General features: G+C 62.6%; 4 protein-coding genes across 10 annotated transcripts; all 4 read left to right on the top strand.

Moving 5' to 3' along the window:
* Window positions 1-1,196: 1,196 nt before the first annotated feature.
* On the top strand, window positions 1,197-5,290 carry LOC120890013 (aldehyde dehydrogenase family 3 member B2). Of its 3 annotated transcripts, none has more exons than XM_078045493.1 (8): window positions 1,197-1,408; window positions 2,145-2,265; window positions 2,411-2,496; window positions 2,579-2,660; window positions 2,956-3,342; window positions 3,763-3,929; window positions 4,449-4,548; window positions 4,782-5,290. In XM_078045493.1, the coding sequence occupies exons 1-8, from the start codon at window positions 1,247-1,249 to the stop codon at window positions 4,964-4,966; spliced, it is 1,290 nt and encodes a 429-aa protein (XP_077901619.1). In that variant the 5' UTR covers window positions 1,197-1,246; the 3' UTR covers window positions 4,967-5,290. The 3 variants fall into 3 exon arrangements, with proteins under 3 accessions (XP_077901619.1, XP_077901618.1, XP_077901620.1); XM_078045492.1 differs by lacking the exon at window positions 1,197-1,408 and adding an exon at window positions 1,816-1,941 and having other exon boundaries at window positions 4,782-5,285; XM_078045494.1 differs by lacking the exons at window positions 1,197-1,408; window positions 4,449-4,548 and adding an exon at window positions 1,817-1,941 and having other exon boundaries at window positions 4,782-5,282.
* Window positions 5,291-7,267: 1,977 nt separating this feature from the next.
* Acy3 (aminoacylase 3) lies at window positions 7,268-11,215 on the top strand. Of its 4 annotated transcripts, XR_013437385.1 has the most exons (8): window positions 7,277-7,523; window positions 7,794-8,031; window positions 8,811-9,012; window positions 9,276-9,375; window positions 9,518-9,625; window positions 9,718-9,827; window positions 10,666-10,796; window positions 10,944-11,164. XR_013437385.1 is itself a non-coding variant. In XM_078045495.1 (7 exons), the coding sequence occupies exons 2-7, from the start codon at window positions 7,796-7,798 to the stop codon at window positions 10,272-10,274; spliced, it is 879 nt and encodes a 292-aa protein (XP_077901621.1). In that variant the 5' UTR covers window positions 7,268-7,523; window positions 7,794-7,795; the 3' UTR covers window positions 10,275-10,533. The 4 variants fall into 4 exon arrangements, 3 of the variants coding, with proteins under 3 accessions (XP_077901621.1, XP_077901622.1, XP_021587349.2); XM_078045495.1 differs by lacking the exons at window positions 10,666-10,796; window positions 10,944-11,164 and adding an exon at window positions 10,152-10,533 and having other exon boundaries at window positions 7,268-7,523; XM_078045496.1 differs by lacking the exons at window positions 10,666-10,796; window positions 10,944-11,164 and adding an exon at window positions 10,827-10,889.
* Window positions 11,216-16,204: 4,989 nt separating this feature from the next.
* Window positions 16,205-20,056, top strand: Tbx10 (T-box transcription factor 10; the record flags this gene model as incomplete). The annotated part of the gene is made up of 7 exons (XM_078045498.1): window positions 16,205-16,545; window positions 16,640-16,741; window positions 17,225-17,396; window positions 18,349-18,504; window positions 18,753-18,820; window positions 18,963-19,057; window positions 19,486-20,056. Coding segments are annotated over 7 exons (1,224 nt in total), but the record flags the coding sequence as incomplete, so codon positions are not given.
* A 1,027-nt stretch (window positions 20,057-21,083) lies between these two features.
* Window positions 21,084-23,091, top strand: Nudt8 (nudix hydrolase 8). 2 transcript variants are annotated; one of them, XM_005333332.5, is made up of 4 exons: window positions 21,089-21,393; window positions 21,985-22,117; window positions 22,627-22,704; window positions 22,796-23,091. In XM_005333332.5, exons 1-4 carry the CDS (start codon window positions 21,200-21,202, stop codon window positions 23,021-23,023), a joined length of 633 nt encoding a protein of 210 aa, XP_005333389.2. In that variant the 5' UTR covers window positions 21,089-21,199; the 3' UTR covers window positions 23,024-23,091. The 2 variants fall into 2 exon arrangements, with proteins under 2 accessions (XP_021587411.2, XP_005333389.2); XM_021731736.3 differs by lacking the exon at window positions 22,627-22,704 and having other exon boundaries at window positions 21,084-21,393.
* The last annotated feature ends 1,834 nt before the right edge of the window (window positions 23,092-24,925 follow it).

A 24,925-nucleotide genomic window follows, 5' to 3' on the forward strand; every position in this document is an offset into this window, starting at 1 on the left:
CTGCGAGGCTTAAATGAGAGGCTGCTGCGGAGCCCTGGGCTCCAAGGCAGCTCTGCGCCCCTCCAGCCCCTCTCCCTGCTGTGCCCACCGCCCAGAGGTACCAGCCCTCCTGACAGGTCCCATCAAGGTGTCGCCAGGCCCAGGGACATCTTGTTTTTCAAAGTCCACGCCCACAGGGCCTTGGCAGGATGCTGGCCCCAGTCCTTGGCACACCCCCTCTGAGAGGCCGCCCCTGCCTGGCCAGCTGCGGCTCTGACGGGCTGTGGGAGGAGCCACAGTGTCACGGATGGGGTCAGTACGGGAGGTCCAGGGAGCCGGTAGGAAGCCGAGGTCACCAGAGCCTTGGACCCAGGCAGGGGGACCGCCAGGGCTGGTGAGGGTCAGGGGCCTAGAGCCCAGGCCTGGGAACCCTCCAGGTCAGCCGGGCCGCCCGTGGCTCTGAGCAGGCCCAGCCCGCCCAGCCAGCTCCTGTAGGGGCTGTGGGCAGGGAATGGCCCGGCCCTGCTGGGGACGGGGGTCTAGGAGAGCTCCCCAGGCCTGGCGGAGGGAAGGCATGAAGGAAGGGGGTCCCCCAGCCCGAGACGGGAGCTGAGCCCACTCGGTGGACGAAGCTTCACTGAGCACCTACTGTATGCCGCGGTCCTCAGGCCCTCATGGCCAGGGCAGAGCTGAGAGGAGGCTCCCAGTGCCAAGAGTGACCCCATGCTGCCCTCGGAGGGACAGCAGGTCTGCGGCTGCGGGGGGCGGGTCCCCGCTTCTAGCCCGACTCCCTGCCTTCCCCACGGGCTGTCCCGGCTGCTCGGCTTCCTCTTGCTCCTCGGAGCAGCCTCCAGGCAGACCTCGTCCCCCAGGACGTCCCCCCGCTGCGCTGACTAGGCTGCTGACCTGCCGAGGCCCCGGGAGGGCGGGTGTCCCTCCAGGGCACCCGGTGGGGACACCCGGTGGGGACGCCGTCCTCTGCTCCTTCCTGCGGCCACGGGGATCTGAGGCAGGGATCCAGGGCATGGCCCTGGGATGTGCTGCTGAAGGCTGGGGACAGCTCACGTCCACACACAGACACAGACACTCGTCCCACGGAGACACCCGGGGCCACCAAACCAGACCAGACACCCTGGGAACGCCTGGGCCACCAGGGTTCGAGCTCCCGCCTGCGCCCTGGCCCCTGTGCGGGGGACTGTCACCTGTGAGGGGCAGCCGCAGGACGCCCTGGAGGTGGAGCACCCACTTCTCCTGCCCTGTCCACAGGATGGACCCCCTCGAGGACACGCTGCGGCGGCTGCGGGAGGCCTTTGGCTCGGGGCGGACTCGGCCGGCAGAGTTCCGGGCGGCGCAGCTCCAGGGCCTGGGCCGCTTCCTGAAGGACAACAGGCAGCTGCTGCTGGACGCGCTGGCCCAGGACCTGGGCAAGGTGGCGGGGTGGGGGAGGGGGTACCCTGCAGGGAGGGGTCAGGCAGCACAGCTGGGACAGAGGGACCAAGAGCCACCAGAGCCCAGCTCCTTCCCCGGGCCAGGACCTGTGCAAGGTGGGCGCGGGGGGTCCAGACCAGTCCTTCCCAGGCTGGGGTCATGTCCTCCACAGCATCGCTGTCCCCCCGTTAGTAGCTTTGCCTACCCAGGTGATTGGCTGTGTCCCCAAATGTATTCCAAATGGGGGAACTGAGACACTAGGTGCTGTCACTGGCCCGAGGTGACAGGCCAAGGGGAGGCTGAGTGGCTCCAGAGCCGTCCCAGCCTGTGGGCAGCACCCACGGGGCCACTCAGTGCCCGTGGGGACCCGCTCCCGCCCACCCTGCTGGCCAGGCTGACCACCGCCCCTCCCCATCACCGCAGTCGGCCTTCGAGGCGGACATGTCGGAGTTCATCCTGTGCCAGAACGAGGTGGACCTGGCCCTCAGGAGCCTGCACACCTGGATGAAGGACGAGCCGGTCGCCACGAACTTGGTGAGCCCTGTGGGCCGACCGGGTGGCAGCAGGGCAGGGGGTGGCAGCAGGGCAGGGGACGGCTCCCGTCCAGGCTCCTTCCTGTCCCCGAGGCCAGGGCCAGTCTTCTCCAGGAGACGCCACGGCACAGGAGCGGAGGACCCAGGCTGCGGGAGGGGGTCTGGGGGTCCTTGGTGGCACTTTACTGTCCTCCCTGCACCCAGTTCACGAAGCTGCACTCGGCCTTCATCCACAAGGAGCCCTTCGGCCTGGTGCTCATCATCGCGCCCTGGAACTACCCGCTGAACCTGACGCTGGTGCCCCTGGTGGGGGCCATCGCGGCAGGTGAGGACAGACCCCGGTCTGCCCTCCCAGCCGCCGCCCCTTCCCAAAGAGGGCCTCCAGAGTCGCGGGGCTGTGGTGGCCCCTGGGGGCAGGCCTGGCAGACGGGGGACCCTGGCCCCGCCTACAGCCCCCTGTGCCTCTGCAGGGAACTGCGTGGTCCTGAAGCCATCGGAAATCAGCAAGGGCACCGAGAAGGTGCTGGCCGAGGTGCTGCCCCGCTACCTGGACCAGGTGAGGAGGACCCGCCCCACCAGTCCCCTCCTGTCCTACTGTCCCCTGGGCTCACCCGCTGACCTCCTGTCCCACCTGGCAGAGCTGCTTTGCCGTGGTGCTGGGCGGGCCCGAGGACACCGGGCGGCTGCTGGAGCACAGATTTGACCACATCTTGTTCACGGGTGAGGGCCTGGCCAGGTCCGGCCAGGGGGAGGCGGCAGAGGAAAGGGCGGGAAGCAGGGGAAGAAGCCAGGGTCAGGCTGGGAATGAATTGGGAGCTGGACTCGGGGTCCAGGGGCCGGCTGGGTCCCCAGGGACTCCTGGAGATTGGACCTGGGTGGCTGGGCTGGGGACAGATGGAGGCGGGAAGGCCAGGACCTGGGCCGTCTCAGTGGAAAGAGAGACAACAAGGGTCAGGGGCCCCCCGCCTCTGGCCAAAGCCAGTTGAGGATGGGCAGCCCTGACCCTGTCCCCCAGGGAGCCCCCGTGTGGGCAAGATCGTCATGGCCGCCGCTGCCAAGCACCTGACCCCCGTCACCCTGGAGCTGGGGGGCAAGAACCCGTGCTACGTGGACGACGACTGTGACCCCCAGACCGTGGCCAACCGCGTCACCTGGTTCCGGTACTTCAACGCCGGCCAGACCTGCGTGGCCCCGGATTACGTCCTGTGCAGCCCCGAGACGCGCGAGCGCCTGCTGCCGGCCCTGCAGAGCGCCATCACCCGTTTCTATGGCGACGACCCCCAGAGCTCCCCCAACCTGGGCCGCATCATCAGCCAGAAGCATTTCAAGCGGCTCCAGGGACTGCTGGGCTGTGGCCGGGTGGCCATCGGTGGCCAGAGCGACGAGGGCGAGCTCTACATCGGTGAGTCCCCTCTCCCCTGCCGCAGCCCCTGGGCCGAGGGCCTTCCTGGCTGCAGGGGCCTCTCCTGAAAGCCGGCCCGCTCCCTGCTGGCCAGGCCTGGGTCCCCGGCCCGGTGCCTGGTTCCAGAACACGAAGGCCCCACGTCACCACGGCCCGGAGCCTGTCTCCTCACCCCAAACTCTGATCCACTGAGCGGGACCCCAGTTCCAGGGTCCGGAGGGTGGTATAAGCTCCCGTCCTGCCGTCTGTCCTGCCATCTGGGTCCCGAGAGGCCAGGACCCAGGTCCTCAGAGCCTGGAGAGCTGGGAGGTCAGGCCGGGGGTCCCCAGCCTGCATCCTGGGTCCCGGCCCTGCCGAAACCCCTCCCCTGGGGTGTCCCTGCTGTGGCCCTGGGCTGACTGTCGCCGTGCCCGCCCGCAGCGCCCACTGTGCTGGTGGACGTGCAGGAGACGGAGCCCGTGATGCAGGAGGAGATCTTTGGGCCCATCCTGCCCCTGGTGACCGTGAGGAGCCTGGATGAAGCCATCGACTTCATCAACCGGCGGGAGAAGCCCCTGGCCCTGTACGCCTTCTCCAACAGCTCCCAGGTGCGGCCCGGCAGGAGTGGACGGCCTCCGTCCCCTTCCAAGGCCCTGGGGGGCAGATTAGGACAGCTGTCACCTCCAGGGTGACTATGTTCCAGGCTGCCTGGTGTCACTGCCACCTGGCAGAAGGAACCTGGGTGGGGTCACCACTTGCTGGAGCCAGGCTGTCCAGCTGTCTGTCTGGCTGGGCAGCCTCCTCCTGGGGGAAGGGGTGCTCAGGGATCCCCCTTTCTCTGAACCATGTAAAGGCTCCCCACAGGGAGCAGAGCCCCAGATGGGACGGGGGACGGTGCAAGTCCCCCAGTGAGAGCCAGGCTGGTGGCTGTGGGCGGATGCACTTTGCTACAATGTCCTAACGGTGCCTCACGGTCACAGTCACAGGCACACGCCTCTCGCTGCTCTGGGGGCTTCCTCATTTCTGCACCCTTCTGGGATGCTCGGTGGAGGGTGGCGGTGGGAGGCCGGGAGATGTCCCCTGGGTGCAGGCTGGAGCCTCTCCCTGAGCCGCGCCCTCCCCTGCAGGTGGTGAACCAGGTCCTGGAGGGGACCAGCAGCGGCAACTTTGGTGGCAACGAAGGCTTCATCTACATGACTCTGCCATCCCTGCCGCTGGGTGGAGTGGGTGCGTCCCTGCCTCCTGCCCTCCTGTCCCCACCTGCTCCAGTCGCCTCATCACTGCTCACCCTGATCGGGCCCTGGGCCTCCAAGGCCCGGGTTTCCCCATCTGTCGAAGGTCCCTCAGGGTGGCCTGGCTCTCTGAGCTCCCTGCCAGCTGTGGGCCTCTGGCTGGGGCGGTGGCGGCCCCTGGGCTGGAGGGGACGCCCGGCCTCACGCCCACCTCCTCCGCCCCTGCAGGCCACAGCGGGATGGGCAGGTACCACGGGAAGTTCTCCTTCGACACCTTCTCGCACCACCGCGCCTGCGTGCTGGCCCCCTCGGGCCTGGAGCGGCTCAACGGGATCCGCTACCCGCCCTACGGCCACTGGAGCCAGAAGCTGATACGCTGGGCCCTGGACTCGCAGAGATGCACCCTGCTCTGAGCCCCGCCCACCTCCAGCACCCACCCACCCTGCATCCTGCCGCCCGCCCTGGGCTGCCGGCCGCGACCCACATGCCCGGGGTCCCCGAAAGGCAGGTGACCAGTCCGAGGCGTGAGGACCCCACTGCTGGGGCTTTCTCTAAGCAGACCTCTGGATGCTGGCCAGTCCCTGTCTGTGCCAAAGTCCCTCTGCACCCTCTGACTGGAGGGGTCTGGGGTCTCCCCGAGGCCCGGCAGACGCTGGAGCTGATGAGGGCTTCCATCAGATCCATAAAGGTGGCTCTGAGCCCCTCCAGGGTGCAGAGTGTGAGTGTGGTGTGAACTGCCGTCCTGCCATCTGCTGTCCCCCGCGGCAGGATCCCAGAATCCAGGAGCCCTCCCGGCTCACTGCCCCAGGGCTGCTTCCTCCCGAGCAGCACCCAGCCCTCAGGGGGCCACGGGGCCCTGCACGAGGCCCCCAGTCCCTTCTGGGGGCTGTAGGACGAGTCCGGGGGAGCTGCCATCCTGGGAGCATGTGGGAACAGCCACACACACGCATCTGGGTCTGGGATGTCTCCCTCAGGAGTCATATGCCACCCAGGACGGGGCCCCGGGCCTCCCTTGGGCTGAGCTTTCTAGGAAAGCTGGTGGGAAGGACAACCAGGGTCCTTCTCTGACGCCCGTTTCCCGGGCCTGGGCCCGTCATGTGCACCACTGCCCCTGGCTAGCAGAGAGCCCCACCCCATGTCCCTAGTAGGAGCTGAGGCCCAGAGAGGGCATCAGCTCTCTCCAGATCACACAGCCTCTTGAGTTTAGGGGGTCAGAACCAGGGGAAGGGCCCTCCCCTTCCTGGGCTCCCAGGTGTAGCTCAGCAGGCTGCCCCCACATACTCAACTGGGTGCCATTTCTGAGAGCTCCTGCCTCAGATTCCAGCCCCCCACCCCCATTCTATAAATACCCACCGAAATGGGGAAGTGAGACCGCAGCTAAGAGAAGTGAAAATTCCTAAGCACTCCCTGCCCTTGCCCTTTGCGGAGCTGGGGACCCAGCATCTCCTGGGAGGGAGCACTTTGGTCTCCAGACAGAGAAGGGTTGGCTTCCAAACAGCCAGGTTCCCTGAGTAGCCCCTTTCTTCCTGTGAGATCCTGCGTGAGTCAGCAGGATCCCAGCAGCCTGGGTGGGCCTTTGAGATGAAGACCAAGATTTTGGACTCATAACAGGGCCCAGAGACCCCTGCCCAAAGCATCAGCAGGGCCTGGGAGGAGGGAGGCAGGTTCGTCCGCTGGCTCCTTCCACCACCCTGTCACCTGCAGGGGTGGCTCTGCATAGTCATTCCACCTCCTAGAGCCTCCTAGGCTGCCCTCCAGGGGTAGAGCCAAGGAAGGGTTAGCGGCCCTCCCAGAGGTCCTCTGGGAGGTCTCTGCTGAGGCCCAGGTCCCAGCGCGGTGGCTCCTGGAGGAGCTTTCACACCTTTACCACCCTCTGGTGACCCCAGCAAGATGCAGGCACTAGCCAAGGTCCCCCAGCCTTGGGGGTAGAGGGAGGAGAGTGAGGGCAGCCAGGCCACACAGGAGCTGAGTGGCCTCCGAGGGTCAGCCCAGGGGGAGCCCATCCGACGTGGCAAAGGCCGGGACCCGAAGCCTGGGGAGGTCCCTTCAGAACGCCACCTGGCACCCAAGAGGCCACAGGGGACCGTCCGGCGGCTGACTGCCTCCGCTCGGCTTCTCTCCTCGGTGACTCTGGACTATCCTTGGGCCCTGCCCGCAGAGCTGGGTGGAAGACACCGGCCTTGGGGCTGGGCGAGGGGACTTCACCTGTGTCCCCCGACACGAGTGAGTGGGTGGGAGGGTCAAGGTTGCCTGGAAATAACCAAAACACCCGTGAGGCACCCAGGTCTTTTTTTCAAACATCAAAGAGCCATAAAACCAGACTCCACTGGGAGCCAGTCCTCTGGGATGGGTGACCTTGGAGTGGCCCTGGTCCTACAGGGGCTGCAAGGAGTGACCTGCTCTGAGCTAGTGGAGGCTCCTACTTGGGTGGCCAGCAGGGTGCGTGCCTCCATAGAGACTTTCAGTGGCCAGGTGTGGGGTGGCCACCACCCCACCGCCACCACCTCTGAGCCTTAATGAAGGTGCCCATCCGGGTGGACTTAGCCCCTGTAGCCAGTGGCTCCTGGGTTGGACCCAGGCCCGTCCACCCATGGCTGGACACCTGGCACGCGGCAGTCTGCAAAGCCCAATCTCCTCTGGTCGACATCCAGGTCTTAGGGAACCTCTGCAAATAAGTCCCCAAGGCCGTGCCCAGCCCCTGAGTGACCCTTGGGGTCAGAAGATGGACAGAAGGCAAAGACAGGAACCTGCCCACAAGACAGAGACCCAGTGGGCTGTGGCGGTTGGGCGGAGCTGCGGTGGGAGGAGACCAGGGCAACCTTTGGCTGCAGGGACCTGCCCATCCCCCACAGCCCTGCTGGCCGGCGACAGGAGCGCTTCCTGCTTAGGAATCTCCAGGCCCACAATCAGCCCCGTCCAGCAGGCAGGTGCCACAGCCTGGGCCCAGGAAGCCCAGACCCGCATCAGCAGGTAGGCAGCGGCCTCCCGAAGTCCGGCACCAGCTCAGAGGCGCACACGAGGCAGGAGGCCCAGGGGTCCCCTGGAGCCTGGCTGCTGGGGGCCAAGGACGCGGCACCTGCTCCCTGAGGCCGGCTCAGCTTTCCTGTCTGTACAATGGGGGCAGGGTCCCCCTGCTGTCGGGATGCGCCCCAAAGCCTGGGCCTCTCTCGGCTTAGGGCAGGAACTTCCCAGGCCGGGTGTCACCGTCACGGAGCCGTTGTTCTGTGCTCCACCACACAGGGATGTGCTCCGTGCCGGTGCCCCGGGCGCCCCTGCGCCGTGTGGCCGTGACGGGCGGCACCCATGGCAACGAGCTGTCTGGCGTCTACCTGGCCCGGCACTGGCTGCGGGACCCCGGGGAGCTGCGGAGGCCCAGCTTCTCTGCCACGCCCGTGCTGGCTAACCCAGGGGCTGCGGCCGCCTGCCGCCGCTATGTGGACCGTGACCTCAACCGCACCTTCACGGACACCTTACTCGCGTGAGTGCCCTGGCCTGGCCCCAGCGAGGCCCGGTGCATGGCCCTGCACCACAGCCCCACTGCACCTCCCTCCGGCACCAGCAGGGCCTGCTCCTGCCTCCGCGCTGGTCCCCCTCTGCCTACGCTGCCTCCTCCTCTCTTTTCAGTTTAGAGAAATCCTGATCCATGTCACCTCCTCCAGGAGTGGCAACGAGCTGTCTGATGGCCAGTTTCCCTCAGATCAGCCTCAGGTCCCATCTACCAGCTTTGTGCCCAACTGGTGTGCACACCCTCCTCCTGTGGGCCTCCCTGGGTCCCAGCTCCAGCCAGGCTCTGAACTCCTCGGGCAAGAGGATGGGGAAGAAGACCAGGGGAGTAGCCTTAGCTTACTGGGGGACATGGAGCAAGATCTCAACCACAGCCCAGGAGGCTAAATGCAGGGGCTGGGGCTGCACAGAGCACAGAGCCTGGCCAAGAGTCAAGGAAGGCTTCCTGGAGGAGGTGGTGTCTCCACCAAGCCCCAGAGGTAGGCATTGGCCAGGTGAAGGGAGGAGGCAGGGGTTTTCAGCGGAGGGCCGTGCAAGGACACAGGCCTCGTGGTGGCACCAGCATGGTGCTGGGGAAGTGTGGCCCAAGTGACAGCATGAGGCAGGTGGGGGGGGGCAGGCAGAGCTTGCCCTTCATGGGGAAGGGGGAGCCAATGAGGGCCAGGAGCAGGGGCAGGCCCAGGCCTGAGCCACGTGAGGCTCTCCTGCCGGCAGCCTGAGATGTGGGGGCCGGTGCCCATTCCCACCCCACAGCTCCAGGGCCACTCCGAATGACCCTTACGAACTGACGAGAGCTCGGGAACTGGACCAGCTGCTGGGGCCCAAGGCCTCTGGCTCCGACCGGGCCTTCGACTTTGTCCTCGACCTGCACAACACCACTGCCAACATGGGCACCTGCCTCCTGGTGGATGGCGCCCACAACACCTTTGCCCTGCACCTGTCCCACCACCTACAGGTAGCCCGAGCCGCTGGCCACAGACCCCAGAGGACAGGGGGTGGGCAGAGGGAGCAGAGGGGACAGTGTGGGCTCTTCTTGGCCCCTTTCTCCCAGCCAGGTTTCCCTTGGGGCCCTGCCACCAGCAGGCACTGCAGGACCTCTGGGACCCCAGCCCCTCCAGAGTGCAGAGGGAGGCTGCCAGCCAGGGAGGCTGGCCAGGGAGGCTGGAGTCGGGTTCCTTCTGCACACTTCCCTCCTCGCCTGTTTCCCTTCCCACCCAGCTGCAGTTCCCCGAGGTGCCCTGCCAGGTGCTCCTGACCCGGCCACCGCAGTCGGCGAGGAAGAGCTTCAGCCTGGACTCTGTGGCCAAGAACGGAATGAGTGGGCCCAGGGCTCCGGGGAAGTGGGCGGGGCCGGGCCGAGGGGCGGGGCCTGGGCAGGGGGCGGGGCTCCGGGAGCCGGGGCCTGGGGCCTGGGGGCGCAGCCCGGGGGACACCTGCCTGACCCCCCCTCGGGTCCCCAGCCGTGGAGCTGGGCCCGCAGCCCCAGGGCGTGCTGCGCGCTGCCGTCTTCTCCAGGATGAGAGCCCTGGTGGCCTCCGCTCTGGACTTCATGGAGCTCTTCAACCAGGGTGAGAAGCCCCGGGCGCTGGCGGGGACCTGAGGTCAGGGGGCCCGTCCAGCCGGGTCGGAGCGGGCGGCTCTCACCCCCAGCCTCCGCCAGGCGCGGCCTTCCCTGCCTTCGAGATGGAAGTCTATAGAAACCTGGGCGGCGAGGACTTCCCGCGCACCCAGGACGGGGACCTGGCCGGCATGGTGCACCCGCAGCTGCAGGTGAGAGGTGCGCGGGAGGCTGGGGGCCAGGGCCTTGGGGGTGCAGAGAAACTGGGCTCCCGCAGGGTCCCCAGCACCGCATCACCCGGAGCTGGACAGGGGCTGGCTGCAGTCGCCACCCGGCCCCTTCTGTTTCCCCCGGAACCTCCACACTCAGGCCTGGCCCTTGGGGCCACAGCATCCTCAACTGTGGGCAGCGGGAGGGAGGCTGTGGCCACCCGCTGCGCCCGCGCAGAGGAGCCCTGCCTTCCAGTTGATGTGCGGGCACCCAACGCCTGTGAGCAGGCTGAGCAGTGCCCCTCGCCAAGCCTCCCCTTTCCGAAGGTTCCAGAATCCGGCAACCCGGTGTCTGCTCCCGCAGAGGGGCCAGGTGCTGCTCGGCTCACAGGGTCACCGTGGAAGCGGGTCTTGTGCGTCCGGCCCTTGTTTCCTGCAGCTTTGTTTTGAGGTGCTATTTTACTTGTGAAGACGTTCGGGTGGAGGCCGACCTGGCAGCGTTGGGGTCAGATCCGCCTTGCAGAGTTTCAGTGATAGCATTTAGTGCCATCACCTGCCACGACATTTCCCTAAACGACAGACAGCAATATGGGAACCTGTCCTGCAAGAGTCCTGGCTAGTGGCATCTCCGCCATGTCAGCTTGTGAAATGTACCTTGTAAGGTTCCCATGATGACGAAATCAACTAAAGTCACATCTGTTGGAACTAACCCCATCATTAAGTGGCACATGACCATATTATATTGTACTTACTGTGTGCCAAACATGTTTTCAGCACTATTAACCCACTGAATTTAGATCTCAGAATGATAGGGGGAGATATTATAATCTCCGTTTTACAGATGAGAAGCCTAGGAATAGAGAGGTTAAGGAACTTGCTCTAACAAGGATTTGAACTCAGACTTTGAGCACTGACATGTCTGTGCCCATAACCACTAGGCAACACTTCCACAATGACAACCATCTTTTCAAGGTGACTTGATATCTCCATTTCTTCTCACAGAGCAGTTGGCATGTCACCGGGTACATGTCACGTGGATGGAGGAAGTGAAGGGTGAGTGGGGCAAGGCCATGAGGGGAATCTCTTGAGTGTCACCAGCTGGCTTTGGCTCTCCTCCAGGACAGGGACTATGAGCCTCTGCAGCCAGGTGCACCCATCTTCCAGAAGTTCAGTGGTGAGGAAGTGCTGTACGAGGGGGACTCCACTGTGTACCCCATGTTCATCAACGAGGCTGCCTACTATGAGAAGCACGTTGCCTTCCTCCGGACCGAGAAGCTCATGATTTCTGTGCCCCCACTGCCACCGCTGTCACCCGCCCCCACGCAGGTTCTCTAACGCAAGCCACACTGCGGGCCTTGCCGTCGGTCTGAGCAATAAATGTCCAGGGCCCATGGTTGGTGTCCTCTGTCCTACGCAGCCCCTCTCTGGCTGAGGAGGTGGAAGGAGGAAGGGAGAGCTGACCACAGGATCCCAGGAGGTCTGGCAGTGTAGCTGTGGCTATGCTGTGTGTCCTGGGGCCAGTGGTGGCTGTCTCTGTGCCCACCATTGTCCACACACCTGGGGGAAGATCCAATAGTACAGAGAAGAACCTGGAGGGGGACTGTCCTGGTGCCAGCCCCCAGCAGTCCTGTGGCCGGATGGTGGTCTGGGGAGAGCGGAGACACAAGCCGCACACTCATGTCCTGTCTGTGCACACACGTGTGCGTGTCTGTGACGTGCCACCTGGAGTCCTCTGGTGTGTGTGTGTGTGTGTGTGTTTCCGGGAGCCCAGGACCTTGGGCGTTCCTCTGAGGGGTCTGTCCATGGCTGGGCGCAGAGCCCACATGTGCATTTGCCAGTGTGTGGTCATCGGTGACTCCCAGGAGTCGAGCTGGGGTCAGGGACACCCAGAACAGCTGTCCAGCTGTGGAGGCACCAAGGAGTCCTAGCAGGGAGCTCAAGGAGGCTCCCCTCCACCGCCCCCACCATCCCCAGGCCCCACGGGGCATCAGGATCCAGTGCTGGGTCCCTGAGTCCTGACACAGGTCCCCTTCAGGGCGGTCACAGCGGCACAAACAGGGCAGGACAGGGTGGCCTGGCGGGAGTGCCACCCGCCCACAGCCACTCAACCCGACAGGGGTGTGGCTGGAGGGGCCGCTGGAGCCCAGCTCTCCTGCCCCCGCCTGGCCCATCCGTCTCCCCGCGGCCACGGCTGCCACGCTGCCTCCTGGTATTGAGCGGCCAGATGAGAAGGTGTGAAAGACACGAGGGCACAGGGGACAGGCTGGCAGGCGAGATGGATGAGGGGCAGGGGCCAGCGGGCGCCTGGGGCGGAAGGGCAGCCAGCAGGTGTCTGCTGTGCGCCAGCGGTGTCTGCGGGAAGCCCCAGCGCTCGCGTGTGCGGGGTGGGGGGTGCGAGGGGGTATGCGCGTGCCGGTGTGGGTGCGCGGGTGTTTCCATCTCACAGGTCACAGTGGTGCACACCATCAGGAGCCCGCAGAGCCCCAGGCGGCCACTCCTGGGCATCTAGGCTGAAGGAAGCCTGGGCTGGGACGGACCCGCCCTCTCCATCACCCCCCACTGGGAGGCCTGGGACAGGGTGGGACAGCCACACTTCATTGGGTGGCCCTGGAGGCCACTGGGACCCTCCACCTTGCACAGAGCCCTCCCCCCGGCCGTGGAGGGATGGGTACTCTTCCCTTTACAGCCCTGGGCCCACCCCCTCAGCGGGGTCCTTCTGGCCCTGCACGCTGGGATGTGGGACGCAGGGGACTGAGCCAGCAGCGCCCATCCCTGAGCTGCAGGAAGAAGGTCGGCAGGGGCAGGGTCAGAGAGAAGCAGCCCCTCCCACCCCTGTCCCCTGTCCCCGGAGCTTCTTTTTAGGGTGGGGCTTCCTCAGCCAGACATCATAGGCCAGACTGGGAGGGGCTGTGGGGTCCGCGCTCCGCCTGGGGGCTCCAGCCCAGGGTGGACTGACCAGGGCAGCCAGGCGCGGACTCGTGGCCCAAGAGCACCTCAGCCAAGGCACAGGGATCAGCTCAGGGGAAGCCACCACTCTGCCTCCCTCTGGGACCCTGCAGTCCCCAAGTGCTGGCCTCTGAATGCCTGGCCCAGGACAGGCCAGGACTGCCTGGAGAAGAGGACAAGTCAACGGAGATGGACTTCTAGGCAGAACGGACACCCACTCAAAGGTCTGTGACCAGGGCAGCCTCAGAGACTCCACTTGTACTTATCAGGACTACAGGGACCCTCACCAAGGGTACTGTCCCCTGCTCCAGGCGGGGAAGGCCTGCTGCCCCCAGGCTGGGCTGAGGTCAGTTAGGAAGAGTGAGGTACAAGGATCGCCAGGGACCTGCCAGTGTCCCCTGAGGCTCCTGAGGCCATCCGTCAGGAGGACCCAACCTTCCTCCCACCAGGCTCTCAGCTGCTGTCCCTCCTCGCGGTTCCTGCTCAGGCCCCTCCCTGACTGCACACCAGCAGGCCCTGCCAGGGGCCCAGGGCGGGGGTCTGGGTCCTAAGGGGGGGCACCACTTTTGCCATCAATCCTCATCTCCTGCCACCACTGCTCCCTCCCAGTCTCCCCAAGGCCCCATCGACCACCCCTCCAGCCAGATGGGGCCTCTGGGGACACAGAGCCTGTCCTCAAGTTGGGCTCCCCACTCCCACCTGCACCTGGGCCCATTGATCAGGAATGGCTGGAGGCTCTTGGCTGGGGGAGGGAGGGAGCCGGGGAGGAGGACTGGGAGGGAGGGGGCTTCGTGACGTCAGAGCCTGCCCACTGCCCCCTCCTGCACGCACCGCCCCTGGAGCTGGACCAGCCCCGCCAGTGGCCCAGCCTCAGACACTGCAGTCAGAGGGTGGCCTGGAGAGGGACCCTGCAGACCCCTGAGCCAGGGTCTCACCTGCAGCAAGGGAGAACCTCACCAGGGGACGAGGACAGACTGCACCGAGGACCGTGGGTGCCCAGGCTGAGCTGCGGTGCTGGGCGGACAAGCAGACCTGGGGCAGCGGGCGACCCGCCCGGCAGGCAGGGCCCCTTGGGTGGCAGCTACAGCCCAGCCCCAGCTGAGGTTTCTTCAGGAAGTGGACATCTGGGCCATCCCCATGGCAGGTATGGCGTGGGCCACCGGCTGGCCGATGGGTGGGTCAGGCTCCAGGGTGAGTGGGGCTGATGGCTGGAGCCTGCGATGTGCCGGGGTTTTTTTTTGGGGGGGGTGGGGGGGAGGCAGGAGCACAAAGCCACTTCTGGGAGATGCCAGCCTCATATGTGACCTGTATGTCCCTTGCCATCTCTGGACCTCAGCCCCGACCTGGAGCAAGACTCCTCCAACTTCCCTTCCAGACCTGGCACTCTGTGCCTCTGGGAGAGGTGTGGCTTCCAGAAGATGGAGCGGGACGTTCCCCTCCCGGAGATCCTGGAAAAGCCGAGGGGAACACAGTGGCTGGGGTGGGCAGGGTGGGCCTGGAGGGGGCTTGGGGCCAGTGCCAGCTGCAGGGGCCACCTGCCCAGGCAGAGCAGCTGAGCCACAGGCAGTGGCCCCTTGATGACCTGGCCCTGGGTGGTAGGGGACGTCAGCCCATCCAATTTTCCTGTCCCTTCTGGGGACCCTTGCACCCTCCAGGCTGAGGGCCCGGGGGGCCCTCTGTGCCCTGCAGAGCTCCAGCTTCCTCCCACCAGACCACTCCCAGCCCCTAACCCCCAACCAGCGCTCAACTTTTTGTCTCTGTGAATTTGACCTCTCGGGTGCCTCTCTCGAGGAGAAGCATACAGTCCCTCCAGGTTGCAGCGAGTGCCAGAAGGTCTTCCCCCCACCCCCCCTTTTTTTGTACTGAGAACTGAACCCAGCGGTGCTCTCCCACTGAGCTCCATCCCCCACACTTTTTATTTTTTGAGACAAGGTCATGCTAAATTGCTGAGGCTGGCCTTGAACTTGTGATCCTCCTGCCTCAGCCTCCTGAGTTCAGGGATTATAGTCAGGCACCATGCTGTCCTTCCCTTTTAAGGTTGGGTAACATTCCATTGCATGTCCACACCACATTCCATTTGTGCCTTCATCTGTCAGAGAAAACTTGGGTCATTTCTACCTTTTGGCTACTGTAAATAAATGCTGCTATGAACATGGATGTGCACATACCTTTGTTTGGGTTCCTCCTTTTGACTTTTTAGGGTATAGATCCAATAGTGGATCATTTGGTATTTGTTTTACATTTTGTATTCTCATCAGCTGTAGACAAGGACTCCATTCTGCAAATGCTCACCATTACTTGTTAACCCCTGGGTTCCTTTCTGGGTTTCTTTCCTCCTAATGAGGGTTAATTGGTGTCTTAGGATTAGCATGTTATTTTAATGGCGGGGACAGTGGTGAGGGGTGGCAAGGCTTTTAGCCAAGGCTTACTCAGGATTGCAGATCAAAAGATAGCGTGTGTGGGGAAAAGTAAAGGGTCCAGAGCAGAAGGTCTCCGCATGGGCTTCCGGAGGCGGGCTGTGGGGGTTTCAAGGCTGGCCTGAGTAATTCATGGAGGATGGGTTCTTGCTCAGCTCTGCCCTCCTTAAGCAGCACCAGGCACAGGGTGTCCAGAGGGTGGAGCGCCCCAGCTGCTCCCTGCGACCTCGGTGCACATCATGTGTAACAGGGGGTGTTTGTGAAGGGGCCACTGTGTGCCAGGCCCTGTGTGTGTCCTCCCAATCCTCACATCAGCCCTGAGGGCAGAGCTTAAGAACCCCTTGTGACAGGTATGGAACCTAAGGCTGGAGGTGAGACAGTTGCCTTAGCTCTCAGCCACAGGGTCATTTAAAAGTTCCCTGGGGAACCCCGTGTGACAGTGCAGGTCTGTAATTCCAGCAACTCGGGGGGCTGAGGCAGGATGATCGCAAGTTCAAAGCAATTTAGCAAGGCCCTGAGCAACTTAGTGAGGCCCTTTCTCAAAATAGAATATTAAAAGGGCTGGGGATGTAGCTCAATGGCTAAGGGCCCCTGGGCTCAATCCCTAGAATGTATATGTTTATTAAAAGAAAAAATCCCTGGGGAGGCTGACCATGGTGGCGTGTGCCTGTAATCCCAGCGACTTGGGAGGCTGAGGCAGGAGGACTGATCCCGAGTTTAAGGCTGGCCTTGGCAATTTAAGAAACTGTCTAAAAATAAAACATAAAAAGGGTTGGGGGTGTAACTCAGTGGTTCAGCACCCCTGGGTTCAATCCCCAATACCAAAAAAAAAAAAAAAAAAAAGCACTTCCCTGGGGAGCAAATGGGTCCTGTCTATCTCCGCTCTCCAGGAGCTTCTGGGGAAAAGATCTAAAGTGAACATTTACTTTGGGAGTGATGCTGACCAGGTGGCACTGGAACACAGGCCTGGCAGGCAGGGGGCCTTGCTGGAGTTAGAGGCACGTGGGTGCAGCCTGAGGAGGAGGGCTCCTGGGGGCGTGGCCGGGGTGGAGGCCGCCTGGGGCCCATGCCTGTCCTCTCTCCCCAGCCTTCCTGTCTGCTGGCCTCAGCCTCCTCGCACCCTCGGAAACCTACCCACTGCCAGTGACCAGCTCCTGTTGGGAGCCCCGCCTGGGGGCGCCGTTTCCACAGGGCCCTGGCACCAGCTCCTCTGCAGAGGCCCACTCCGTGGCTGAGCCCCCTGGACAGGGACCCAAGAACCCGCGTGTGTCCAGCGTGATGGTTCAGCTGGAGATGAAACCCCTGTGGGAAGAATTCAACCAGCTGGGCACCGAGATGATTGTCACCAAGGCGGGCAGGTGTGGGCATGGGCGGCAGGGCAGGGCAGGACAGGGCAGGGCAGGGCAGGGATGGGGTCGCCACGTCGGGCTGCTGAGCTCCTCCTTTCCGCAGGAGGATGTTCCCCACCTTCCAGGTGAAGATCCTGGGCATGGACACATTGGCCGACTACGCCCTGCTCATGGACTTCATCCCGCTGGACGACAAGAGATACAGGTGTGGGAAGCTCGGGGAGCAGGACAGATCTAGGGTGCTGAGGCCAGGAATCAGACCTGTGCCCTGGGCATGGCGGCCATGCCTGTGATCTCATCAGCTCTGGAGGCTGTGGCAGGAGGATAACAGGTTTGAGGCCAGCCTCAGCAACTTAGCAAGATCCTGTCTCCAAATAAAAGATTAAAATGGGCTGGGAACATGCTCAGTGGTAGAGCACCCCGGGGTCAATTCCCAGGACCAGGGAAAATGAAAAACCTAAAGGGCAAACAGGCCGATGGTGGGGGGGAGCCCAGATCAGTGGGCTAACCTGGGGGCAGGCACAGTGGTCTAGCCCGGGACAGCAGGGGTTATCTTGACTCCAACGAACCAGGTACAGCCATGGAGAACTAAGGACCAAAAGGACCAAGAGGCCCCGCTGGCAGAGGTGTGCCCAGCAATAGCCCCCGGGCCCACCAGTCTCGCTCACCACCTCACCTTGCTCCCCAGGTACGCCTTCCACAGCTCAGCCTGGCTGGTGGCGGGCAAGGCTGACCCGGCCACGCCTGGCCGCGTGCACTTCCATCCGGACTCACCAGCCAAGGGCGCCCAGTGGATGCGTCAGATCGTGTCCTTTGACAAGCTCAAGCTGACCAACAACCTGCTGGACGACAATGGCCATGTGAGGTCCAGGCTGCAGTGGGGAGGGACTGAGCCAGGTGTCGGGGGCTGGGCCTCCACTGTGACAAGGCCTGGACAGCCAGGGCTGGTGGCATTTTTGGTACCCTATGGGCTTGGTGCCCAGCATCCTGCCCACTCATGATGGCCACTTGGTGGGGCCCTGGAAGGCACAAAGGACTGTCCAGACACTATCCCCACAGAGGAGCGGGGGAGATGTGGAAGGCCTGGCATAGTGATTGACACTTTATGAGACAAAGATTTCCCACCTTCCCCAGGCTCAAGTCCTGAGGCTGCATGCAGGCAGATGGGAGGCCAAGAACCCAGCAGACACTGGAGAGGTCACAGATAGTGATAAATGACAAAGAGCAAAAGGAAACAGGAAGTGCAGAGACAGAGGCTGAAGAGGTGATACGTGAACAGTGACCTGAAGGAAGTGGGGGAGGGATGAGACTAAACATATCAGATTGGCGGTTGTAGGCCAAAGGACAGCACATGCAAAGGCCCTGAGGCCAGAGGATGTCAGGTGACTTGGGGGGCCTTCCAGGGACTCCCTGCGTGGCTAGAGTGGAGCAAGGAGGGGAAGTGAAAAAAGAGACCTGTGGTTGGGGCTGGTTGTATAGGGCCAGGCCCCCCATGGAGAGGACTCTGGCTTTCCTTCTCTGTGGGAGCCTCAAGGTCTGGAGCAGGAGCTAAAGGACGGTCCTGCCAGAGCTGCTGCATGGAGAATGGGCAGAGGCACCCGAAGCCTCAGGGGAAAGATGACAGTGGCTGGCTGGGTGGGAGAACGGGTCATCTTCTGGATGGTTCTGCAGGCAGTTCGAGGGGTCAGATGTGGGGCAAAAGAAGGACACTGAAATACAAAGGGCCCTGCAACCTAGGACTGCAGGCTCTCTCAGGAAAGAGGGAGGCGGCTCCGGGGTCGCCGCGCCCAGCCCCCCCCCAACCTCCCACAGATCATCCTCAACTCCATGCACCGCTACCAGCCGCGATTCCACGTGGTCTTCGTGGACCCGCGGAAGGACAGCGAGCGCTACGCCCAGGAGAACTTCAAGTCCTTCGTGTTCACAGAGACCCAGTTCACGGCGGTGACCGCCTACCAGAACCACCGGGTGCGCGGCCGCCTCCCAGGGTGGACACTGAGGCCTGAGCCCTGCGCCCCGCCCACCCGCACCTCCCGCCCTTCGTCTGCAGGCGTCCACCCCAGAAATCCCCCTGCCTCATGTCCCCTGGCTCCCGAGTTCCCGGGCCAAAGGGCCTGGGACCTGCCGGCCTCCGGACTGGGGTCCCTGGAGGGCGGGGTGACGGGGCGTGGGCCCCACAGCCCGGGCAGCCCCTGACTGAGCCTTCTCCTCCGCAGATCACCCAGCTGAAGATCGCCAGCAACCCTTTCGCCAAGGGCTTTCGAGAGAGTGACCCGGACTCCTGGTACTGTCTGGCCTCTGCCACCCACTCACGGCCCCGCCCCCTCCCCTCGGCTCCAGGCATCTCCTGGGGCCTCCCCGGGTGCCAGGGTCCCAGGCCTGGGTCCCTCAACTCCGGTCCCCATTCCTGCTTGCCCCTTCTTCAGGCCTGTGGCCCCAGGGCCCCTGCTCAGTACCCCAGCCCGGAGTCGCAGCAGCCTCAGTCCCTGCCTGCTGGCAGGCGCCACAGAGCAGGAGAAAGGTGAGGCCTGCAGTCACAGAGCAGAGGGCAGGGACTAAGGTCTGCATGGGGGCAGGCCACAGGGTCTCCAGGAAGGGACTTGCTCAGCAAATCTACTGGGCCCCTGTGTGACACCAAGGGGGAGGCTAAGTTTCTAAGATGACATGAGGTGCAGGGCAGGGAGAACAGGCTGGGGGACACGGTGCAAGAGCAGAGGCAGGGGGTGCCAGGCAGGCTTCCTGGAGGAGGTGGTTCTCAAGCCAGGACTGGGAAAGATTTGGACAGTCCTGGGTGGGAGGAGTGGGGAAGAAATTTCAGGCAGAAAAGAAAGCAAGGGCAGAGGCCGAGATAGGCCAAGGCAGGCAGGAAGGAGGAGAGGGCGGGCGTGGATGAGGACTGAGAGTGTAAGGGGAGGCCTGGGATCCGCTCACACCATTTTGCTCCCTCAGACCCCAACAAAGCTTCAGCCTCCACCTCCAGGACCCATGTCCGGCTCCACCATCAGTTGCTGCCCTCTCCTGAAGCCCTGCTGGCCCCGGCCACCTATAGGCCCCTCACTTACCAGGGCCTGTACCCTGGAGCCCCAAGCCATCTTGGGATTTCAAGGACCCGACCAGCACCATACCCTCTCCCCAACATCCAGGCTAATGGAGATCAGGGCACCCTGACCCTCCCAGCTGGGCTGGGGCTGCTGTCCCCAGTCACTGCACACCTGGGACCTGGCCAGGACTCTCAGTGATGGCAAAAGCCCTTCTACCCTGGACCCTCACCCATGTGAGAGTGTCTCCACCCTACCCCCTGCAGCCCCTCCTGTGCAGAGGCCCCTCTCCACAGAGAGCAGGGTGGCTGGAAGCCCTGTCACAGCCAGGCTGGGACCTGCCAGGCTTGGAACCAGTCTTCCTCCTTCCCACCCCAGCAATCTAGAATCTTGACCCCTTCAGCCTTGGGGGTGATTCCCCCAAACTCTTCTCTCACCTCTCTCTTCCTCCACCATTAAACCATTAAACTATTTGGCATGGGTACAGCACTTGTGACCTCAAGGATCAAGGTGGAGGGACTCAGGAACTACCAGGCATGACAGCCCCCATATCAGCTCTGTAGGTCTGTAGGCATCCCAAAGCTCAGTCCAGTGGCTTCCACATTCCTGGGAGTGCAGTGATGGTAAAGGTGGGGACTCCATCGAGTCACAGAAGAACTGCACTTAGCCCTGTGAAGAGGGCCTAGGGTCCTACTCCCTGCTTTATGCCCAGAGGAGAACCAAAACTGTGGCTCAGAGAGGCAATGGACCTGCTCAGAGTTACACAGCAAACATTGCCAACATCTGCCATCCCACATTTAAAGACTGTGTGCAAGGCTGGTATGGCCTGGTCCTCGAGGGACTGAGGTCTGGTGAGGGGTGCAGAACCACGATAGGCAGTGGCCATAGAGGCCCTGTAGGGATGGGGGTAGCGATCTGGTGGTCAATCAAGACTCAAGACAGGAAGGGAGGGATAAGACCCTTGGCATCTTGGAACTGAAGTCCAGTCTGATGGAACAGAGAGCAGGACAAGAGTGGGAACAGGGTGAGCTACACAAGGGCCCCTGACTCATCTGCAGTCCTGGAGCTCTATGAGCCTTCAAGGGAGATATGGACACCGCTGGGGCGAAGGACACTGGACCCGACTCCAAACCCCCTGACCCCGAGGTAGTAAGAGCTGCGTCAGCTCCAATGGGTCTGCAGCACACTCCTGCGCTCTCTGGGCGCCTTCTCAGCAGACCACGCCCACGCCCGCCCCACCCGGAAGCCCCGCCACTTAACCACGCCCTTCCGGTCACGCCCCATCTGGAGGCAATGGCCCCTGCCTGAGGCCTCGCCCCGTCCTGCAGTAAAGAACTTCTGCCCAGGCTCCGCCCCCCCCAGCCACGCCCCTGTTTGCTTCCCAGGCTCCGCCCCGTCGCCCTCGCAGTAACGTCGGGTGGTGGCCCTCCGCAGGCCCCGCCCCTCCGCCCTCGGGTTTGGGGCCCGCCTCTTTCCACTGGGGCCCCTCCCCCTTGCAGGCCCCGCCCCTGCAGCACCGTAGCCCCACCCTTCGGGAGCCTTAGGGCCGACACTCCCCGGGCCTGCTCAGGGCCTGCCCGCCCCTCGCCCGGTAGGCGGGCGCCGTAAGTTCGCGGAGCTGGGACATGCAGCCTGACTGCCTGTCCGCGGAGGGCGAGCGGCGCTGCAGGCAGCTGCTGGCGAGGACCACTGCTCGGTTCCGCGCGCGGCCCGCGGCGGCCGCGGTGCTCGTCCCGCTGTGCCTTGTGCGCGGGGTCCCGTCGCTGCTCTACACGCTGCGCTCCAGTCGCCTGACAGGCCGGCACCAGGGGGACGTCAGGTACACTGGCCGGGACCTCCTCCCGGCTGCCGGAGGCCGAGGAGTCCCGGAGACGGCAGGGACCTTGGGCAAGGCACTCAGCGTCTCTCAGCCTCGTTTTCGGCTTCTGTAAAATGGGTCCGGGAGAAACGGTTTGCCCACGGCCTCGGCGAGGACTGAGCGACCCATGTCCCCTGCGACGGCGCACCACGTCCGCCGGGACGCTGCTTCCCATCTCTAAAAAGGCAGGACTCTGCCCCCTGCCGGCGGCTGTAGAGAGTCCCAGAGCCCAGGAGCGAGGCTGCCCAGCCTCCGGCCTTGGCTCCGCGCCCCGGGGGGAATTAAGGACACCCTGAGGTCACCACAGGCAGAATTCTGTGCCTGAGCCCCAGGATCTAATCGCCCCTGATGGCAGACCCTCATACCCTATCCTAACTGCCGGGGCTCTCTCCCTTACCTATATTGATCAGGGAGGTAAACTGGCTTCTCCAGGTCATGTGGCTAGGGACAGAGGAAGATGTCTAGGTGGGCTACTAGCCTTATGTCACGGCCCACTCCCCCACCCTTCCATGGCCCCCAGAACATAAGAACCAGACTCCCTGTGCCTATCAGTTTCCCAGGCGGCAAGTGTGACCCTGCTGACCAGGATGTGGTACACACAGCCTTGCGGGAAACCCAGGAGGAACTGGGCCTGGCTGTGTCCGAGGAGCACGTGTGGGGCATCCTACAGCCTGTGCACGACACGGTGAGCCATCAGGCCCGAGGTTACCCTCACCCTATCACCCACTCTGTGCCCACCCTGGACAGGGAGCCAGAATCCCAGGGTCACAGCTTCCTGCAGGAGTAGGGTGTGGAGTAGTAAGCCAGCAACAGCCTGGGAGTCACCATTCCATCCCCACACAACCCTTGGGGCCCCAGGTGAAGGAACAGCTTGGAATGGGTTGGGGGGAGGCTTCACAGGATGGGCGGGGCCTGAGCTGGGCCTGAGTGACAAGTGGGAGATTTGAGATTTAAGGTTATAAAGGTGGCAGGTGGACTATATGGGGGTGGGGAAGCAGTCTGCCAAGGCACAACTAGGCCTAGTGCACTTGGGGCCCCGAGACAGTCAGCAGTCAGGATAGGGTGTGCCCACCTGGCCATGCCCACTAAAGGCCTCTGGATGGCAAGACAGATCCTCCTCCCTGACTCAGCTCCCGATCCCAGAGCCCCACCCAGGCCATGCCTCCCCTGAAGCCTATCCTTCTCCCATCCCAGAGAAAGGCCACAGTGGTGCCGGTGCTTGCCAGCGTGGGCCCACTGGACCTGCAGAGCCTCAAGCCCAACCCTGAGGAGGTGAATGGGGGACTCGGGGGCTGGGCTATTCCCTGGGGGAGGCTGCAGCAGCCAGCCCTCCCTCCACCCTCTCTCTGCCTCCCGCTCACAGGTAGATGAGGTGTTTGAGCTGCCCCTGGCACACCTGCTGCAGACACAGAATCAGGGCTATACCCACTTCTGCCAGGATGGCCACTTCCGTTACACACTGCCTGTCTTCCTCCATGGACCACACCGAATCTGGGGGCTTACAGCTGTCATCACCGATTTCACCCTGCAGCTGCTGGCCCCTGGCGCCTACCAGCCCCGCCTGATCAGCCCGGAGCTGCCCCGCAGCTGAAGGCCTGGCGCTCAGTCACTCCCGCCTTCCTTCGAGGCCCCCCAGGACTGAATAAAGGGTCTTTGACAGCTCTGTTCCTGCCTCTTGTGTGTGGAGGCCCTGACTTTCGGCATGCCCCTGAGGCCACTGGAAGGGCTCCTCAGTCCAGTCGCACTGTCCCCATGTAGGGAACAGTTCCTGTGTGCCAGGTGGGGGAGCATTTCATTTCGCCCTCAACAGTCCTCTGGCTGATGAGATTGGAGCTGGGGGCAGGGGGATGGATTCCTTGCTCCAGCCTCTGAAGGCTGGGACAGGAGTGTCAGGCTGCTGTGCTGTGCATGCCCCCCCACCCCACCTCATGTTCCCTGTGCCTGGCTCACCCCTGTTGGGCTTTGGGAGTCCAGAGAGGGATGTGGAGGCCCCACTCTCTGGATGTTACTATGCAGTTCCAACTTGCTAAGACCCTGCTGCAGGCCAGGTGTTGTGTGGAGGCCATGTCTGTGCTTCAGCCAGAACCTGCCCTGCCCTTCAGAGGTAGTCACATGGACGACAGTGGGACTGTACCTTAGTCAATAATAGTGGAATTATACATCAATTATGTAGACCAGGATTCTGTAAGAGAGTGAGGGCTGGACAATCTAACTTTGCATGGTGGTATAGGAGGAATTCTTGGGCAGTACCAGGACAAGTAATAGAAAACTCCATTCACTAGCTAACTCTTCCTGAAGCGGACTGGTGATCACAAACAACAGAAATAACTAGCTTCAGGTATGGCTGGGTCTAGGGGTTCAGGGTCTCTCCCTTTCTCTTTTAAACTGTGCAGGGGTTGTCTCTAGTCCAGAAACACAAGAGATGAAAGGGCAACAGCTTCCTATCAAAAGAAAACACCTCTCACTGGGTGCGGTGCGCTCGCCTGTAATCACGAGTTCAAAGCCAGCCTCAGCAAAAGCGAGGCACTTAGCAACTCAGTGAGACCCTGTCTCTAAATTAAATATAAAACAGGGCTGGGGATGTGGCTCTGTAGTTGAGCACCCCTGAGTTCAATCCCCAATAGCTCCTCCACCCCCACAAAAAATAAAGAAAGAAAGAAAAAAAACACCTCTCCTGGCAGTCTAGCGCAGGACTGCACTTGACTAGCCTCCCTGGTCACATGCCCCTTCCTGACCCCAGCACGTGGCATGTGGGATTTAAAGTTTATGGATTGACAGGGCTGGGGGCAAATCCCCTGCACTGAAGGTAGAGAAGGGTGCCCCTAAAGAACACCTGAGGGCACATCATGTAGACTCAGCTCTGAGACCTGAAGAGGTGAAACTACTAGAACACACACACAGGAATCACTCCAGACGTTGGTCTGGGCGATGATTTCTTTTATAGGACTCCAAAAGCTCGGGCAGCAGAACCAAAGATAGACAAATGGGACGACAGCAAACCAAACGCTGCACAGCAAAGGAGAAAATCAACAGTGAAGAAACATCGGGAGAAAATGTGGGTGAGCCAGACGTTTGGTAAGGGGCAAAGGTTCTTCTCTACAGCAAGAAAACAAACAGCCCAATCCAAAAACAGACGTTCTTAAAAGAAGACATGGCAATGGATGTAGGGAAAAAATACTCAACATTCTAAGCACCAGGGACATGCAAGTCAAAACCACAATGAGATCTCACCTCAACCTGTTAAAATGGCAATTTTTAAAAACATTTATTTTTTAGTTGTAGTGGGGCACAATACTTTTATTTTTTATGTGATGCTGAGGATCGACCCCAAGACCTTGCACGCACTAGGCGAATGCTCTACCGCTGAGCCACAGCCTCAGCCCAAAAATGGCGATTTTTTAAAAATGAAAGAGGGCTGGGGCTGCAGGTCTGTGGCAGGGCACTTGCCTAAGGTGTGTGAGGCCCTGGGTTCCCTCCCTAGCACTGCAAAAAT

The sequence above is a fragment of the Ictidomys tridecemlineatus genome, chromosome 4, assembly GCF_052094955.1.
Source record: "Ictidomys tridecemlineatus isolate mIctTri1 chromosome 4, mIctTri1.hap1, whole genome shotgun sequence".
Classification (NCBI taxonomy): Eukaryota; Metazoa; Chordata; class Mammalia; order Rodentia; family Sciuridae; genus Ictidomys; species Ictidomys tridecemlineatus.

Coding starts and splice junctions, on each gene's coding strand:
- LOC120890013 (XM_078045493.1), top strand. CDS start 1,247: ATGGACCCCCTCGAGGACACGCTGCGGCGGCTGCGGGAGGCCTTTGGC. Junction 1,409..2,144: donor TGGCCCAGGACCTGGGCAAG/GTGGCGGGGTGG, acceptor CCCTGCACCCAG/TTCACGAAGCTGCACTCGGC. Junction 2,266..2,410: donor GGTGGGGGCCATCGCGGCAG/GTGAGGACAGAC, acceptor GTGCCTCTGCAG/GGAACTGCGTGGTCCTGAAG.
- Acy3 (XM_021731674.3), top strand. CDS start 7,796: ATGTGCTCCGTGCCGGTGCCCCGGGCGCCCCTGCGCCGTGTGGCCGTG. Junction 8,032..8,810: donor TTCACGGACACCTTACTCGC/GTGAGTGCCCTG, acceptor CCCACCCCACAG/CTCCAGGGCCACTCCGAATG. Junction 9,626..9,717: donor CATGGAGCTCTTCAACCAGG/GTGAGAAGCCCC, acceptor AGCCTCCGCCAG/GCGCGGCCTTCCCTGCCTTC.
- Nudt8 (XM_005333332.5), top strand. CDS start 21,200: ATGCAGCCTGACTGCCTGTCCGCGGAGGGCGAGCGGCGCTGCAGGCAG. Junction 22,118..22,626: donor TACAGCCTGTGCACGACACG/GTGAGCCATCAG, acceptor CTCCCATCCCAG/AGAAAGGCCACAGTGGTGCC. Junction 22,705..22,795: donor TCAAGCCCAACCCTGAGGAG/GTGAATGGGGGA, acceptor TCCCGCTCACAG/GTAGATGAGGTGTTTGAGCT.